At 36.0% G+C, this 20,239-nt stretch overlaps 1 protein-coding gene across 1 annotated transcript in view; it reads left to right on the forward strand.

Moving 5' to 3' along the window:
• PATJ (PATJ crumbs cell polarity complex component) overlaps window positions 1-20,239 on the forward strand; it is a 247,506-nt gene that overhangs the window by 106,353 nt on the left and 120,914 nt on the right. Inside the window, exons 24-27 of the mRNA XM_087820482.1 lie at window positions 256-433; window positions 4,751-4,861; window positions 8,583-8,660; window positions 12,314-12,413. Coding sequence (XP_087676608.1) covers window positions 256-433; window positions 4,751-4,861; window positions 8,583-8,660; window positions 12,314-12,413 — 467 coding nt within the window. The remainder of the gene's footprint in view (window positions 1-255; window positions 434-4,750; window positions 4,862-8,582; window positions 8,661-12,313; window positions 12,414-20,239) is intronic.

A 20,239-nucleotide genomic window follows, 5' to 3' on the forward strand; every position in this document is an offset into this window, starting at 1 on the left:
ACCCGCAACCTTGGCGTATCGGGATGACGCTCTAACCAACTGAGCTACCTGACCAGGGCTATGCCATGAACTATTGATAATATCTTATAATTTTGGAATGAGGTACAATTTCTGTAACATTTCTAAAAATATATTTAGAAAATATACAAAATATGAGTCACAAGGATACGGTACAAATTAAACACTTACAGTGACAGTCCAACAAATTAACTTGTTTCATGAGTGAATTTTGTTTGTTGTGGTTTTTTTTTACAGTGTTGAGATTTTTAGAGAACCTGATGTGTCTCTTGGTATTAGTATTGTTGGTGGACAAACCGTTATAAAACGCCTGAAGAATGGAGAGGAGCTTAAAGGAATATTTATCAAACAAGTTTTAGAAGACAGTCCAGCAGGAAAAACAAACGCTCTTAAAACTGGAGATAAAATACTTGAGGTAAATGATGTTAAAATTCTGTTTTTGTTTGAATGTACTATAAAACAGTAAAATAATCATTTAGTGACAAGTCCTTTCTTCATGTGGTCAGGTGTATGTGTGTACAATCGGTGTATTTTATTTAGATGTCTTAGTTTGTACATTGTTTGCACACTTGTATGAGACCCTAGGTTGGGGTGGTAACATATAAAACAATAAAACAAACAGCCTCAACTGACTAAGCAATTTCAAGATTTAACAGAATGAGGCAGATGGTGGGTATTCATACTTCTCCCACAGCCTTTAACAAGCTCTAAATTTTAAGAATGTGTGTCAGTGGGATAGCCATGCCCGTCCTCCCAGAGCTGACCCTGGAAGTCGATGGAGGGATGGATCCATCTTTCACATGCGATAGGCTTGCAGAGTAGAGTTTTCAGGGTACATCAAGACACTGAGAATGCCCTGATACATTTCTTTGCATTGGATTATTAGATAACACTATATTGAATAACTTTAGCTCCATTACCTGCTTGTTATTGATTTATGCTTTATCAGCTGTGGTGTTTTAGCTCTGATAGAGTGAAAAGAGCCCTGGAGGTCATGGGTTGAAGACTGTTTCTGCTTATTTCTATTTGTTCTTGGACAAATATTAAACCCACCGTATTCTCACTTTCCCTATAAAATGGAAATGAGAATTCAAAGCCCTTGGTATCATTGTGAGATTAAATCAAGGAGTTACATAAAAATGCTCTGTATAGCCCTGGCCAGGTAAGTCAGTTGATTGGAGTTGTCCTGTACACCAAAAAGGTCATGGGCTCAATTCCCAGTCAGGGCGCATGCCTAGGTTCCGAGGTTCGATCCCCAGTCGGGGTGCATACAGAAGGCAACTGATCTATGTTTCTCTCTCATTGATGTTTCTCTCTCTGTATCATACTCTCCCTCCTTCCTCTCTCTCTAAAATCAATAAACGTATCCTCAGGTAAGGATTAAAAAAAACATTTTTAAATGCTCTGTATACACAAATTTTATATTATGTTTGCTTTGTGAAATTAAAAAAAAGAAAAATTAAATGCACTGGGGATATGGCAGTGAAGAAAATGACCAAGAATCCCTTCTCTGATGGCATTTACACAGTAGTTAGGGAGATAGACAGTATACAAAATAACATGTGTAAGGTTAGGTTGTAATAAGTAGCTATGGAGATAAATAATAGGGGGAGTAAGGAATGAAGGGTAGCGAAGGCAGGGCTGTAATAGATTTGCTAGAGTAGGTGATGTTAGGGCAGGCACAGGAAGTGAGAGAGTGAGCATGTGGATTATGGGAAAGCTAAAGTGTGAGTGCTCTGAATGCAGTGAGAATCCGTGAGAGAATTGTAAGTGTTTACACGTTTCTTTTTAAAAGGATACTCTGGCTTCTGGAGCAGGTGTGGTTTCTTTTATTTAGTAATTGCATGATGCCGTTTTTTTCTTTTATTTGCATTCTTATTTGTGATTTTGTTTTAGTTGTATTTTTGTAAGCAACATGTAACTGGATTTTGCTTTTTTAAAATCTAAATTGATAATCTTTATCTAAGTAAACAGTGGCATTAATTCATACTGATACATTTGAGCTTAATTTTTAAATATATATTTTATATTTTGTTTTATCTTTTTTCCTTAACTTTCTATTTTAAAATAATTGTAGGTTCATAGAAAATTGCAAATAAATGTACAAGTTCTGTGTACCCTTTCCTCAGCCTCCCCCAATGTTAATGTCATACACAACTATAGTACAATAGCAAAACCAAACTACTGGTATAGTCACGATTCATTGACTTTATTCAGATTTCACTCATTTGTGTGTGTTTGTGTGGATAGCTCTACACAGTTTAATCACATGTGTAGCCTTGCATAGCCACCACCACAATCAAGGAACTCAACTGTGTCATTACCACAAGACTCCCTTGTGTTACTACCCCTCTGTAGCCACTCCTCTCCCCATCCTCAACCTCTGACAACTACTAATCTGTTTCTCTATGTCTATAATTTTGTTATTTCACAGTTGCCACATAAATGGAATCGTGCATTATGTATCTTTTTTAAATTAGTTTTTTTCCACTCAGTGTAATTTGGTTGAAGTTTGCTGTATCTATCAATGTTTCATTCCTCTTTATGGCTGAGTAGCGTTTCACGGTTAGAGGCACCACAGTTTAACCCTTCATCCATTGAAAGGCATTTGGGTAGTTTGAATAAAGCTCTTATAAACATTTGTATACAAGTTCTTGAGTGAAAATAAAGTGTTTGTTTCTCTGGGATAAATGCCCAAGAGTGCCATTGCTGGGTTGTCTGCTAAGTTCATTTTTAGTCTTGAACTGTCAAACTGTTTTCCAGAATGGCTGTACCATTTTACATTTCCACCAACAGTGTTTGCGCGATCCAGTTTCTATGCATCCTCACCAACATTTGGTGCTGTCACTATTTTCATTTTAGCCATTCCATTTTTCCCCTGACTTCCCAACTTTAGTGATTCCCACTTAACACTGTGGAAAAACCAAAGCTGAGTATTACTGGAAGATGAAGTAGTTCTCATATGGCCTCTACTTCTCTTACTGTTGAATGCTTTTGGGATTAGGTTATTTATAAGAAGCTTCATCAAACTGTTATGATAGCTTTTAAGCTTCACTTAAAATTTTTTCTATATGTATTTTACTCATTTAATCTTACTCATATCCTTCCTCAACTCACATGAGAAGAGAGTTTTTGCAGAGCATTAAAATCTTCCAGTGAATGTCTAGGAGAATAAAAAGCTGAAGTTCTCACCATGGCCTTTTGGACCTTGCATGATGTGACTTCAGCTGCCTCCCTGACCTCACCCCTCTTCTTCCCCGTCTTTCACCATTCTTTGGACTCACCTGCCTTTAAATCCCTCTAACACACTAGGGATTCTGTCTCCTAGCTTCGGGCCCTCAATTCTCTGTCCCTCAGCTTCTAGGGTGCTCACTTTTCTCCTTACTCTGCTCAGATTCAGGATAGATCATCCTAATCACTCCCTTGCATACACTTCTAGCTCCTTTGATCCTTTCCTTTCACTGAACTTGTGCAACTTTGCTTCTTTCAGGTTTCTAGCCTCACCAGAGAAAAAAACTGCCATGCTGTCTGGTGGAAATTCATGGCCACCCCCTCAAGTGGGTCTTTAGTTCTGCCCTGCAATCCTGTAATATCTCCCCAGTTGTTTCATTCTCCTGCTTTCATGGATAACTGTTTCAAACCTCCTGTACCTCCTCCTCAGCTCTAATCTCACTTTATGTTATGGTCCTTGTTTCTTATGTCATTGACATAACTAGAAGCAGTCAAAGGGAGCTTCCCTCTGCTCCCACTACATACCAGATCTTTTTTCTAACAATATCTATAATGACAAATGAACTATTTGTGCTTCTATCTAAAGCCAATCTCGCTAACTTGTGCAGAAGTCATTTCTTCTTCGCTGTCCAAGGCTTGGCCTCTGCAGTGGTTGCTTCTCTCTCTTTCATTCATTTTTCCACTCCAATGCATCATTATTGGAGTAGTCTCTCCCATTTAAATACAAAAACTTGCCTGATCCCACATCCCTCTCTACCCACATGCCTTATTCCTTTGGTCCCCTTATAGCAAAGCCACATTCACAGATTGTCACTATCCACTGACCATAAGCCACCCCAACAATTACCAAGGTTTTGTTATGTTATCAGTTTGAAAAATTGGTTCCGTTAGATATGTTTGGTAAATACAGAATATCTTGGAGATTATGGGCATGTTCTCAAATTAGGTTCTCTGAGATTTGTATAAGGAGCCATTTTACCCAAATTTATTGAGCCAAAATACTTCCAGCAAAAGAACCTAGGGATATTTTTGCACTTATTTTTTAAACATAATTTAAGAAATGTTCAATTGTGATAATGGACAATTTGCTTAAAATAATCATTCTTCTCAGTTTAATTGTCAGAGGATTCCAGAGAGACCCCTCCTTTTGATACCCCCACCCAGAACTAGGTACTGTTAGTGACAGAGGTGACATTATAAGCTCAGAAGCTGAAGGTTCTTTTACTGACTGAGCTACCATTTTGAATAATTACATTTAACCAGGCCTATTGTTATTAAGATATTTGTCTTACTTTTCTTGAAGGTAAAAACCTTACTTCCGTAAATGTGTTCCAAAACAGCAAAGCTTTGTAGGGGCCACTCTTATTTTTTTCCTGGCTTTGGTCTAATTCATTAGACTCTGGCAGCTCTCATAACTATATAATACACATGAACTTTGAATTAACCTCTCCACAATATCTACCACAATTTCTAATTGAAATAAATGACTTCTGTGTTGTAGGTGTCTGGCGTCGATTTGCAGAATGCCTCGCACAGCGAAGCAGTGGAGGCTATTAAGAATGCAGGAAACCCTGTGGTGTTCGTTGTTCAGAGCTTGTCGCCCACTCCAAGAGTAAGCTTCACTTCATATTTTCACAAAAGTTTACAAATATTCTCTGTATCTGTAAACAAGGCTTTAGCCTCCAAGTATTGTTCCACATATGTCCATTTTTACTCTACTATAACCTAGAGAAAGCATTGGCTTCATAAAAATTGAGTTATTAATTTCAGTTTTCCCCTTTTTCCTCCAACTTTGATATGATTAAATCTGAGTCATTTCGGTATGTATCGTTGTAAGTCACAGGCCTGTTTTCAATTTCTTGATTCCCTGTTTACCAGCTTTGCTCACTTGGAGGCAAGTTACTTAACTTTTCTGAAATAGTTATTCTGTTTATAAAGTACTTTGAATGTAAAGAGTGCCAGGTATAAAAACATTCTAGAGATACTATCAAATGTTCTGTATATTTAAGCATGTAAAAATATAAACATGTTGTATTGTTCTGTGTTCTGTTGGAGATTCCGAATTCAAAAATAGCAGTATTTAATCATAATTTTTTTTTCTATAATAAATCACTCTTTTGGTATGAAATTAGAACTCTGATACACAGATGTCTGTGGCAGGATGTGTATGTTAGATTGCAATGTGCAGCAGCAATGTCACTTAAGCCCTATAAGTGGATGCAATGTTTATTTTTTTTAACTTTATAATGGAAACAGCTATTCAACATATAGATACGTCTGAACACAAGAAAAAAATGTGCATATTTTTAAAAGTATGTTTTTATTTATTTTAGGGAGAGGGATAGAGAGATAGAAATGTTAATAGGCTGCCTCGTGCCACACTCGGGCAGCTCTGCTACAGTTCATTGTGTTGTAGTTCAGTCCCTTTTAGTCTTAGCTCTGTGTTTACACACCATCAGGACTAGTTGACAGAGGTGGACTGAATAAAGCCTTCTCATTTTCATACCATTTGAAATACAAGATTTTTTTTGGAATCTACTATTAAACTTTTATAATATTGAGAAAGTAGTTTACACCGTCACTTTTATTTGTGGAAACTGAGTTCATTAGGAAAATTGGCATGAATGTTCCTTGACAAATGATACTTCCAAAGGAATAGTTTTGAACTAGAATGAGCCAATCAAATTATATACTTATGAGGCACTTATGAATGCCCTGCCAAAAAATACTGAAAGCATTCAAATAGGTTATAAAGTCAACCTGAAAGTCCAGGCTTTCAATCCAACCTTTGCTGGTGAGCTGAGGTGGAAATCTCCTGGATGACGTAAACAGTGCAATATCTTTCAACTCTTCAAAAAAAGTAAAAGAAAATCTCTTCAGCATCATGCCATGCTCAAGTCACTCATCCCCCATTTATGCCCCATGCAGCACAACAGACCCCTGGATTGTGCATTTGGTTCATCAGGCATCGACCTCTCTGGGGTTCTAGCCAAGGGAGCGTATTCAGGTGATGGTGTCAATTACTGTGCCCATGACTTGGTCCATTTTTTAGCACAAAGTGATTCCTGTTGAATGAGCCAATGAAAGGAATCAGGGTTCAGATTTTTACAAAATGGTCTTCCCTTTGGCCCACTTACTGTTGCAAGTAGTGTTGATCATCACAGAAATAGGAAATACAGCCAAGTGTGTATTCATTTTTGACCATTTTACATTACTATGAGCCTTTCTCTCAAAGCCCCCAAAAGAAGCCATTTTCTGTCCGGCCGATCAAAGGCCCTGTGTCTAACTGTACCACGGCCACATGGAAATTATCAACACCATGAGTTGAGCAGTGGTGTTTTAACCTTGTACTTTCATTTTCTTTGAGTTGTATTTTTATTTATTTTTTTTACACTTGTGCTTTTAACAGATACTTTATATGTATCAACAATATATTACCTTTTTAAGCTTTTTCTCCTGAATTACTAGAGTGTGTTTTCAGCATACTAGAAAGAAATGTGTGTATCCATTTAGATTTATAAGTAAATATAATGCGTATTTGAGAGAACTCATAGTTTATACTGCACTCCTCTATAGATAGTTTTTATGCCACGGTAATTTTTTCCCCACTTAGTAACATAACTACACTTAACAGGGCCATCATGTATTTTTTTAATGTTTTGAAACTGGGGTCATCCCTTCAGTTCATTACATTTATTTTCATGTGTTGTTTTCCTTTTTCCTCCTATATTCCATTTGTACTTCCTAATACCATTGTTTTATAATGGTGCCTAAATTTTTTTGACACATATATTTTGCATATTAACCATATACAAATTTATTTTTTACTTTCACAAGAAATGGGCTCTCTTTTACCTTTCTTAAAGATGTAGTCTTCTCGATAAGTCTTTTGTCTTCCAAATTTTGCTGATGATATGTGTACAGAAATATACTTTTCTGCTATTCAAAAAATAAACAGTGTAAACCTTATGAATAGCAACTGACATTCTGTCTCATCCCAAAGCTCTGCTGTTCAGCTTAAGCTGGTTTTTCCATAGGAAAACGTAGGTCCAGTGTGGGCAGGTATTCTGACTCATCAGGGAGGTGAAGTGTTCTGTTTGTTCTAAGATTCTTTAGGACAAAAAACATGCTTGTAGACCCAGCAGTTTTTGAACTCTGATTTAGGTGGTTTGTGTATTAAATAGAGAAGTAAATATTTAGCACTAGCACAGTGTCTGTTCACGTAGGGAGCACTGAATATTTTGTGATGTATCATCACTATTGTTTTTTACTTAAATGAAACATTTCTGAGACTTTATTTATTCCAAAATGAATTTATTTCTGTAGACTCTGTATTAAAAGTGAATAAAATTATCTTAACTTGCATTTAGAGAGAAACTGTTTTTAAAAATTATCCCTAGACAGTTTCTTTAAATTTGTGAAAAATATTTGTTTTTTCTTTTAATCTTTATGTCTGTCATCAGATTTTTATGCGAAGATGATTTGCGTTAGCTATTTAAAGAGCCTTTTAAAAAAACAAAAACAAAACACTAAAAATTTTATATTTTCCTAAGATGGTTCATACATAGCTTTAAAAAAATTAGTCTATGCTGTTGGTACCATAAAGGATTAAAATAACTTCTGTGAAATTACACTCTTTCATTCATGTATAAACATTTATTGAGTGTAACTATGTATTAGGCTCTTTCTGAGCACCGGAGTTAATGGTGATAAATAACACTAAAGTCCAGCTCCCATTGGGCTTTCATTTAGTGATGGAAATAGATTTGAAATTCATCTTTATGCTAACAGTGACGGTGAGATATTTATTGTGTGCAAGTGTGCTAGATAACATGTGTGAACTGGGGTACAGTGATAAATAAGGTAAATCTACCAAATAAGTGATGCACCCTATGTTCCAGGAATTAACTTAGGTTGCCCCTTACACTGTATTTTGCAAAATGAGATGTTTGGAAAACAGTATCATGACTTTCTTTTTAGTGTTCTTTATCTTCACTTTCTGGATCTACACACACACGCCTGTGAGCTTATTACCCCCGATCTCTCTCTCTCTCTCTCTCTCTCTCTCTCTCTCTCTCTCTCTCTCTCTCTCTCTCTCACTCACACACATACATACATGCACTTACACGCCCCACAATTTAAGGTTATATTGCTTGTCAGATTTCCCAAGGTGTATTGTTCACCTTGAACCGTACTTCTCATGTCTTTATGTCATAGATGAAGTCAAAAAGTTAATTAAGATTTTAACTGTTTTTAAAAAATACATAAAGGAATGTAATGATCATGCCATTTAAATGCTTCTGTCCTCCCCCCGCTTTTTTTCTTGGCGGTAGGCCATTCCTAGTGCGCACAGCAAGGCCAACAAAGTCGCTAATAGCCAGGACCAAGACACCCAAGGAAGAAAAGAAAAGGTAACTCGAACCTCTCAAGTTTTTAAAAAATGAGCTTATATTCCATGAGGGCTGGTATCTCTCCTGTCTCATAATAATCCTCGTTGCCCAGAACATTGCCTGACGCTTAATAAGCACACAGTACATTCTCGTTCATTGAATAAAGACTCCTCTAAATAGAATAAAACTCACGGACTGGGACGACAGTGTGGTGATTGCTGGTTGGGGGTGTGTGTGGAGGGAGGTAGGGGAGGGTATAGGGGAGATAAATGGTGACGGACAGAGACTTAGGGTGGTGAACACACAGTGCAGTGTACAGATGCTGTGTTGTAAAATTGTGTATCTGAAGTCTGTATAATTTTGTTAACCAGTGTCACCCCAATAAATTAAAAAAAAAAAAGAAAACAAAATAAAGTATCATTGATCTATGAAAACAATTTTTTTCAAAAGGACTCCTCAAAACAAAAAACAAAATTACTGGCTTCAGGCCTCCAGGGATTGTCACATGCCCTTTAGCATTTATGAATATTTCTGTTCTTGGTCACATGTTACAAAAACACATTTTTGACACCTTATTTGTCATTTTTATGTGGTTAAGAAGGGTTTCTCAGATTAGTTAGTCTATTTTATTGCTGGAAGTTTGTGAATTTATATGTTGATTCTAAGGCCTGAGCACTCAGTTGTTTATTGGAAACTTACGGTATGCCCGTTACTGTACAACATTTGGGATATAACTTCCAAAAGGAAACAGATGAGAGATCTGTCTGTGGGGACACAGATAATAAACACACATAGATGAATAAACTGGTTACTAATTCAGTTACTTTGGGGAAACAAAGTAAAGTATTTGATTCAGGAAAATTCCACATAAGATTCCAGGATGGAAAAAGGTAAATGTATGATTCCCATCAACTTTGGCCTGTTCCATTAAACCAAATTGATTTTCAATGCATAGCAAGGATATTTGCAATCAACTGTAAGTTTAATATGACTATATTTTTAGGGACTGTTATGTTGGTGAAATACATTATAAAAATGTATTTATTGCAGGTGAGTTCTTAAAATGAGCACATTTTATTATATGTAAATTATACCTAAGTAAGGTTAAGACACATCTATTCCAAGTGAAAAGTCTGGACATGCTAGACTCTGGGACTAAGGGGAACCTCCTCAAGGCATTTTACAAAGATCAAAATGATCTCTTGTGAACTTCCTGAGGGCGCTCAGAGTGTTACAGGATATATGTTCTCTGATCATTTTTAACAGCAACAAATAATCCAACATTCCATTAATGATACTCCACAGTGTGCTGAGCCTTAGAATCGGCCGATAATACTCAGGTTAATGTCTAAGAATTTGCAGTGTTCTTTTATACACACACGCAGAGCACATATTAATATTACACACTCACAGAGAGGAAAGAGCTGTTCTCAGTGTCATACACACAGAGCGCTTTCAGTAACAAAAACATAGAATTGGACATTGAAAAATGGAGAAACTGAGTAGAAAACCCGAAAAGTTCTGTTGCCACTGGGGATTTACTGTGGGAGCCAAGAAATCATGTATACAGGATTCAAATAGCTCACAAATTGCATACCTCAGGCACCACTGTTTAATTGGTTCTGGAAGGTGAGTCTATTTGAACATCTCAGTGGGACCTCCAAAACTGATAAAGTATAATTTAAGAAAAATAAATAAAAACTTGACCTATAAAATTATGCAAAATGTACAGGTGCCAGGTATTTATTTAATCCATTAAAGAGGGAACTAACAAGATGGTTAGCCTGGTTCAGAGAGAGTTGGAGAGAGTGAAGTAGTTATAGTTGCTGAAAGAGAATGCTTAAGTAAGATTCAAATTTAGGTACAAAATTGGTTAGTGCCTTACGGGCAATAAAACTGTAACCTTTGGAGTTATTCTATCTACAGGACTAAAATAATCTACATCTCTACCAGACAAAATTAATATGCAATGCTATTGGAAAAGACCTGTTTTCATCATCATCATTTTTCTATAGGTTAATATTGTCCAGGAACCTAAATAGCAGGAGTGACAAACAGTTATTTACTCAGATTTAAGCAAGGCCTACACTGTACCAGGAAATATTCTTGGAGCTGAGGATGCCACACTGTCTGTGTTGCCCTCGTGGAGATTATATTCACCCGGCCTCCTTGTGTATCCCTGCCTCCAGCCTTCATTGCTATAGGAAGAGCCTGCCCCTGCCCACACCCTTCTCTCATGTGCAGTGTGAAGATTCCCCAGGTATCTGGCAACCCACATTCAAACTAGAGAGAGGCCAAGAAATGCTTATCCAATAGTCTTCTCGAGAGTGTTGGTAGTTAATTAAATAAATCAGTTGTGTACATTTTATAAAAAGTGCTAGTAAAGAATATATATCTTTAATATTACTTTAAAAACTGGCTGTGTTTGTTCTGAGTATCCTCTTTGACCTAGATAATCTGGTTCTGCAGAAAAGGTTTACTGAAAAAAATTAATTTGCCTTCTTTACTGTTCACTTAACTCTTAATTTTTTCCAAGCAAGAATTAAAGAGACATTGTGGTCAATTTATGTACTCTTTGGTTGCTTAATAAGCATTTCGTATTTGGTATCTTCATCATTCTTGAATTTTATCAATTTTTAAATTTTCTACACATATATATATATGAAGTATTGTTTTGGTTAAATAAATTTGGGTATGTGTTTTCCTTTATGGATACCAAAGAGTGTTCTCTGTTTTTGAGGAACTTATTACATGCCTGCTTTCTGTAATTGCCCAGTCATTGTCCATTTATTGAAGTATATCCTGCCATTAGTGGTTTGGTCATATAAATCGTAATTGAATGTACTTTGTTGAAATGCTGTAGCAAAACAAATCTTAATGCAATTGTTTTGGATCTGTGGAGTGTGCGGGTCAGTCTGCTCCTATTCTTTAGCAGCTGGATCTCTCTGTATTTGGTATGTTTTATTTTTCCCAGCGCTCAAGAAAATGCCTGCATTCTGCGAAGGTAACCTGATCATAGAGTTTTGTTCTGCTTTAATTAAGAGTTTGAGCCAAATATTGATGTTTTGAATCATTCAGTATGTAAATTTAAAATAGACATACAAAACCTATTCATCATAAAGATTTCTTTCTTTGTTAAAACTTTGAAATGTGTATTGACGATCTACAAATTATAAATGAACCCCCTTTCAGTTAGAAAATCTTGGTATTTCATTTCAAGGATGCTTTTAGGGGTGAAATCTGTATCTTCTACAATTGGATGAAAAGTTTAAGTAATTGTAGAATTAATACAGTGAGTAGTTTTGCTATTTAGATTTAACTTTGGAGTGTCTTTCACTTGAACTATTTGGTTTAATAACAGAAAACTAAGCTTTAACAGTGTAAAGAAAAGACATATAATTGGCTTTCGTACTGGGAAAAGGAGTGCATTCTTCTGGGTAGGTCTGCAGTGTTAGGAACTGTGCTTTTGAATTCCTGTTTTCTTTATTGGTGTGTTTACACCACAGAGTCACTTTTATGTAAGAACATACACATAAGAAAATGAATTACATCTGTCTTCTAATCCTCATGATCTAACCGAAGTTGGATACAGATAATCTTTTTATCCTGTTTGTTATTGGAGAAAAGGATTGTGCAAAGGCACTTGACCCTTCTTTCAAATTTTGCATCTTCAGAGGCAAGGAACAGCCCCGCCTCCGATGAAACTGCCGCCTCCTTATAGAGCTCCGTCTGATGACAGTGATGAAAGTGAAGAAGGACATGCCTTTACCAACAGTGAGTTTCTTTCCATTATTCCAAGTGGGTGCAGAATTTATTAAACTGTGCTTTAAAGATGGTTGTAAATTATCAAGGGCAGAGCTGTGGGTTCTTAGAAAATGCATATGAATATATCATCCTGAAAGAGAAATTGACATCCTTTTTAACTTTTGTGACTGTTTTCCTAAGCTTTTTTCTTTGACACTAATATAATATTAGAGTGGCTATCAAAGGCAACTGGGTTGTACACTATTTTGCCTACATTCCATCCTGGTCTTATGATTTGGTTGTGAAGACAAAAATGCTAAGAAGTCCTTGAAATTGCATTTGACCCGCAGTAACCGGAATTGGATGTCAGTTCTTGATTACTTACCCTACTCAAATGGATGGTGATGTCTCTCATGCAAAATTACAGAGGGCCTCCCAAGTCGTATATTCTCCTTTAGAATTCCATTTAAATTTTCTTTTGCATTAGCTGCATCAAATATACATTCATACATATATTTATTGGAGTTAGATCTGGTTACTATTGTGAGAGATGTGTGTGCACACATGTAACACAGTCCCTTGTTCAGATATAGATATTAGGACAGTTGCTGCGGAGTGGAGACAACCTGTTGATTATTTATAATCTCTGCGATGCTCGAGTGCTTGTATTTGCAGAGTTGTTAGGAAACCTGGTTTGGGCATGTGACTAAGGCTTCGTTCTAATACTAGTTCTACTACTTAGTTGTGAATTCATGGACAAGTTACTTAACCTTTTCCTGGATCATACTGTCTTATCCATAAGGGGAGGAAGGGGTGTCTTATAACTTGCCTCATAGGATTGCTGTGAGAATTAGAGGGGGGAAAGCAATTAGTATAGGGATTGTGATAACTAGTAAACACTCTGGTTTCTATGTGCCAAGCCTTCACATATATTATTAGGTCAGTCAACATACTCACTTTGTGATGTCACTAACTATACAAATAAAGAAACCAAAGCTGAGAGAAATGAAGGAATATGTCCAAACTTAACACAGCTAGTAAATAGTGCAAATGGAGTTTAAACCCAGGCACTCTGACTCCAGAACCTGTACTATCGTCTTCATTTCCCATTACTTAAGACCCATTGCTATAGCAGAAGTAGGTGCAAAGTGATTGGAGGTTATCTAGTCAGTAGTACTTTGATGCCATAAAATAGGCAGAGCACAGTACTCACCCGAAGTTCCAAGATCATGTGTACATCTGTATTTGCACATATGCACAGACACCTTCACAACATTAGTGGGATCTAGGAAGGACACTGATTTTCACTCACAGGGATAATAATAGTGCTCGTTTCACCAGGTGGTTGTGAGAGACTAGAAGAGATATAGCCTGGTTATATAGGAAGCGACATATAGGAAGGACTCTTGAAATGTTAGCTACTACTCTTTATCATTATTAATAGTAAGAAAAATGTCTTCAGCCCGCCAAGTATTACCATTACAAAATGAAATTCCGGCAAAGTATATATTAAAATTTTATCCAAAAATTATTATAATTTAATTTTTAAAAATTTAGCAATCAGTTTTTTTCAAGATCTTTTTATTACTTTTTAGAGAGAGAGGAAGAAAGAGGGAAAGAGAGAGAGAGAAACATCATTGTGAGAGAGGAACATCAATCAGCTGCCTCCTACACACCCCCAACTGGGGATGGAGCCCGCAACTAGGGCCTGTGCCCTGACCAGGAATCAAACCAGGAACCTTTCCGTGCACAGGACGACACCCAACCAACTGAACCACACCAGCCAGGCAGCAGTTTTTTGAAGTATAATATTACCGTGTAGGAACAATACATTATTAACACTACTGCTGGACTGCTCCCTGATCGTCATTGCATACGATGATACTATTACCCTTTCACTTTGAATTGTGATCACTAGAAGAGAAAGAAATTTTGAAATACTTCATTTTTATCTAATACTTTTTCTCTTTCTATTCTTTATTTTCCCTGGACCAAAGAAGTATTTGTATATGATTTTGTAATTTTTTTTCCCATGGAATTTCAGTGCTGTCGGGTTGACAATTGTCTTTTTTTTTCTTTTCATTTTTCCCAGTGTAGGAGAATTTTTTGGGGAAAATTCATGGCCTAAATAGAATTTTAAAACTAAAATAAATGTTACTTTGTTGAGTGCTAGTTTGCCAAACAGTTCTACATATTTTATGACATGACTTAACTTCTGTTATTCTGCCTTCCAGTATTTAAATATGAACATCTGTTGATTGGCAGAAGATATAATGTAGAGTTAATTCTCTTAAAATTCTCATTAACTGCCAATATATTTTTCTCTTTACCCTTCTAAAGTTCTTTTATTTTTAATACAAAAAATCAGCAGCTTTTGTCCTCATTTTTAATCATTTGTAGTATTTTACTCTTGCAATAATAAATATTTATGCTTCAGTTAACAGGTAGAATTTCAACAAATCAGGCACATGAAGAAATTTTCACTCCAAGTTACACGAGAAATTCTAACCTAGGTAGTAACAGTAAATTGAAATGTCAACCTGGTTTGGGTTATTGCCATTAATACACAGTTTTGTTTTCATTGGTGATTATGCTGTTCCAGGATCATTGATCCTGCCCTGGTTCGGAGGTGCCTGAATGATGTTCACGTGTCTTTCCCATCTGTGTCTTTCCAGAGGCCAAAGACAAATAGCAGATTTTAGTCAAAGTCTAAGGCCAAAGCTGAACTTTGCAGAATTTCTAGTAAAGTGCAGAAACATTTGAGAAAATAATTCTATGTTCAATATGTTTAATCCACTTGAGTTTTGTATAACAAAATGTTAATTGGAAGAAAACAAAGTATTCTGTCTTACAGCTCAATAATAAGGAAACAAGCAGCCCATTTTTATAAAAATGGACAAAACTTAAAATGATATTTCACCAAAAAAGTTACATAAGTGACTAGTAAGCACATGAAAATGATCGACATCATTAATTATTAGGGAAATGCAAATTAAAACCACTAGGCATCCACTAGAATGATTTTAATGAAAAAGACAGGCACACAACTAGAACTCTCATACACTGCTGGTGGGAATGTGAAATGATACAGCCACTTTGGAAAATAGTTTGGTAGTTTCTTAGAAAGTTAAACGTAAGTTTATCGTACAACCCAGCAATTCTGTGAAAACATGTCCACACAGACTGCGACATAAATGTTGACAGCAGCACTATTCGCAATAGCCCAAAACTGGAAATGCCCAATGTCCACCACCTGGTGAATGGATAAAAAAAATGTTGTTTATCCGTACAGTGGAATACTGTTCAGCAGTGAAAAGGAACAATATACTGATACCTGCTCGTTATATTAAGTAAAGGAAGCTTAAAGAAAAAGACTACATATTGTATGATTCCATTTATATAGAATGTCCATAAAAAAAACAGATACAGAGATAGAAAACAGGTCAGTGGTTGCCTGGAGTTGGGGTGGATGGAAATTGTTAGGGTGGTAAAAATATTTTAAAACTAGATTGTGGTTATGGTTGCATACCTCTATAAATTTACAAAATTCTATTGAATTGTGTGCTTTCAATGGGTAATTTTGTGTTGTGTAAATTATACCAAATAAAACTATTAAAATTATTTCAGAGTTAACTATTATTTTAAATTAATGAACCACATTTGTAAGGGGTAATTAAAACATTATGAAAAGGTCTATGTTAAAAGAGGAGGGCAATCATAAAGCAAATTATGTTAAAGAAGGAAGTAGAAGTATTTTAATCAATGTCTTCCTTCATGGTGATGGGATTTGAGAACCTTAAATTTTATCTGGTCTAATTTTACAGTCAAGAATTCTAAGACCGGAGCCATTAGTTTGCTCAAAGTCACAAATTAGTTATTGTTCAGGTCAGGACTGGAATCTAGGTCTCATTTGGTGTCAGGCCATATTGTGGGTCTCCCTTTCAGTGCCTTCTGTGTGCCCCTTGCCAGTTTTTAACAGGAAATAGCCTCATGCCTGCTGAAGATTTATTGAGCAACTAGTAGAATTTTGGGTTTACAATTTTTATTTCTTTTTTTTCACTGTGGGCTCTGTAGCTGATCTCTACCTTGCCAATAGATGTCACTACAATCAACAGCAATTATTACTGAGATTTCAAGAATGTAAAGAATGTTTACCTCAAATAAGCATGCATTAGTGGCTTCTAGCAGTATTTTCATGTTCATTTTACTAAACATATGAATTTATTTGCTCTCTCCTTTTGTTGTTTTTGACAATGCAAAATAGGGGAAATGTTAAGAAGTAAAGGCTAACATTTAAGTTTTAAATTTTATGTAAATTCTTTTTCTCATTTCTTAAAATTAATTTTTTTTTAATCTTTATAATTAAGTAAAATAATTAGAATTCTATTTGTTGCCCTATGATGGAGATAGGTGATCGTTTTATTTTAATGGGATTTTTATTACAAAAACTTCCAAAGCTTCAGCCCTTGATATAATCGAAATGTATTTATTACAACTATAAACAAAAAATTGTATTAAGGTCTTTTGAGCAGCATTTAAATTATGTTCAGATGTTCTTGACGTTTTTATATATGATTGGTGATCAGATAGATGACTATACATTTCACAAAGAAAGGTCAGAAGGTACTGTAGTAATTGATAGAAAAGTAATTCTGAGGTAATTGCAGTTGGCTAGGTGAATATATTCAGGTGTGTTGGTGTGGGACAGGTTAGGAGATGCAACATAGCATTTTAAGTGAAGTTTAAGGAACCTCAACTATTCCTCTAGCAATTTCTCTGAAGCTTCTGGGTGGGGTTTTGTTTTGTTTTGTTTCATAATTTCCCCCCCAAAAAAGCTAACTTGAAGACTTGACAGTTTAAATAGAATCTCGCCTGCACGTTTAGATTGTTAGTGAGACACAAATGAATCTCGCTTGGGGCTGCGGTGTGTTCAATGTGGTTCACCAGTTTCTTTGTTATAGAAATGATTGAATGCTGTGAGCAATGAGGAGGGAGCAAGTTGACGGTTCCACTCACTTCGGATGGGCTGAAATCAATTGTTTCCTTTTAATCGGCATTAGAAAGATGCGACTAATGTGATGAACCATTTCTCAGCAGGAAAACTGGGTCATTAAAATGATATTAATTGAAGCTGACCACAAAATAAATGGTTGTGTGTATCTTGCCTCTGCTGTGGAACAGAGCTGTCCTCCTGATGCTGGCAGGGTAACCGAGTGCCACAGTCGGCAGCACGGAGCATCTGAGGGTCAGATGTGGGAAACCAGGGATTTTGCTTCTCCCGGCACTTTCCCAGGCAGCTTTTACCTACTGACAGATGTGACGGTTAGCTCGAGAGGTAGCTGGAAATGAGCTTAATTGATTGCTTCTCACGATAGATACAGACTGGCAACTAGCCTTCACAGAGAATAAAATCTTGAGTGGGGGGAAATAGGCCCAAGGTCGACAGAAGAGAGCGGACAGAGTCTGGTGAGGATCTGAGCTGCTTCCAGCATTGAATGTGTAACAGGAATGCAGATATCCTGAAGGGAGCACTGGCACAGCAATGGTCCAAGGGGGTTTCCCAGGTAAGATATCTGTGCCTCTGTGATCTGTGGTTCTTTTGGAATGCAACCTCAAGCTGTTTTAGTGTTGGTGCAGAATGTTGTTTTAAAGGTTTGAACAATAGTAAGCTAATGCATTTATCTTAAGCGAGAGAGGGAGGGTACATATGCATGTGCAAGGCAATTGTATGCTAGAAACAAACGTTTAAAAATTCCCATTCATCTGTATTGTAGCTGGACTCATCTGTATAATGTTTTTGAAAAGTAGAGTAGTTTATCAGACTGTTACGAATATATTAGTAGGTGCAGTGCCAGAATTCTTAACACTGTGTTCATGCAGGATTCTCTCCTTTCAGAACTGTGACCGAGAAGTCGCTCTCCTGGACTGTTTATTGTTGCTATTTGTGCCTTCACTGTAATCAAAAGGGAAGATGATTTACATTAGAATGAGGTTATTCTGATTCATTTAAAAATACTGACCATTCAGCATTTTGTTGTAGGTGAAAGCAGAATGTCATTAAGGAATCATAGTAGTAAACAGAAGGCTGCCTCTTCTACATTGTAAAATAGCACCTTAAATGTTACTTGCTGATTATGATTGAGGTCCCATTCATCTAAACCTACACATTCAAATTCATTAGGGCTGGGGGCTCAGCACTTGGAAGTATTGTCAGGAACTTCCTTGTTAGCATGCAGTTCTTGAAATCATTCCTAGGTTGGTAATATAATTTCATGCAATAAATTATTCTCTTTAGTATATGCTTTTTGCCTGACTTTAAAAAAATTAATTTATTAATATGAGAGCTTTTTTTTAAAATCTAAGTAAGATACAGAATATTTAGATATAATAGGGGTCTGCTTGCCTAGGAATGCTTGCCTAAGGGAGGCAATTGTAAACTCAAAGAGTTTGACATCACAGTATAGCCTTTCTTTTTATTTTCAGCAGTGCACATGAAAATCAGGTTCTTTCTGCTGCAACAACAGGATACATGCTGCATTCCTGATTTAAGCCAACAAACCTTATTCCTGATCATGCTGTCAAAATAATTGAGCAAGAACTTTTCTTTTGCCTAAAATATAATTTCTGAGGATCTTAGTGCTGGAATCCTGAGCTGTCTAGTATCCAGTTTTGTGATTTTTCTGTAGAGGAGATGTTATAGCTCTTAAATCGTTGCGTCACAGATCCCCTGTAGCAGCACCTGTCCATACTGTGTTTCCTTCCATTCTGTAATGGGAATTGCTTCCAATTGTCTGTCATCTTTTCAACGTTACTCAAACTTATATTGACAAGGCAGCTATAGGAATGATCCTGAATATCTGTGGACCCTACCTGCTTTTCTTCAGACTCCTTAGAGCAATTTGTTCATTTTCCTTTTGTTCTAGGAAGTTTCTTGATTTTAAAATCGATTTCAAGGTTAAAAATACAGGTGTGCTTCAGTCTCCTCGTTGTAACCTGACATCCCTGGTAATTTCCTTCATCTCTGTCTCACCATCTTGAAGTTGTCCCTGGCCAGGCTTCATAAACCCCAGTAGAACCCTCAGGAATCCCCATAGTGGGTTCTCCAGAAAGTGAATAGAGTATATCTAGTCAGTAGGAATTTCTGTTTCTTTTGCATTTTATTCAAATAACAAATGAAGTCAGTTTTTTAAAAAAGTTATTAGCTATAAATGTAACTCATAAGTAAACATGTTTTATGTGTTATGTATAAGATACTTTTTCAGTGTTCCTGGTCAGGATTAATTGTTCATGATGTTCATAATGAACATATAGAGCATTTATTAAAAGTTTCTATTTATATGTACATATTTAACTCCAAGTATTTGAATGCTTTGTCATAGTCTTTATATTATGGTCACTGCTCTGCACTCAGTTAATTTTAAGAACATCTTTATAGTTCATGTCTCCTTTTTTTCACATTAAAGCAGTTTAGTTGAAGGTTGCTAAAGAAAAATTAACCTTTAATGAATACATTTGACAAAAGCTTAGTTTGTGCTAAGAGTCATACCTATATGAAATGATTTTTAAAAAGTATGTTTAGGTTACGTTTAGGTTAGAACTCTTATTGGCATATTTTACAAAAATTATACATAGGATGATAAATAAAAGATGAGGCCTCAGTCTGTAGATAATTTGCTTTTTCTCTTGTACTGCTTAGAAACTTGTTATTTTAAATGGGTTTAGGCTACTTTGATATCAGTGGTATTATGTCACTTTCAAATATTTCAAGTTTTTGTATATGAATATAGGTTAAACACTCACTTTGATTTATCCATTGTTGAACAGAGGGTATTACAATTGAATTAGGGAGGGAGTGT

This window comes from Miniopterus natalensis, chromosome 9 (genome assembly GCF_054644295.1).
Source record: "Miniopterus natalensis isolate mMinNat1 chromosome 9, mMinNat1.hap1, whole genome shotgun sequence".
Classification (NCBI taxonomy): domain Eukaryota; kingdom Metazoa; phylum Chordata; class Mammalia; order Chiroptera; family Miniopteridae; genus Miniopterus; species Miniopterus natalensis.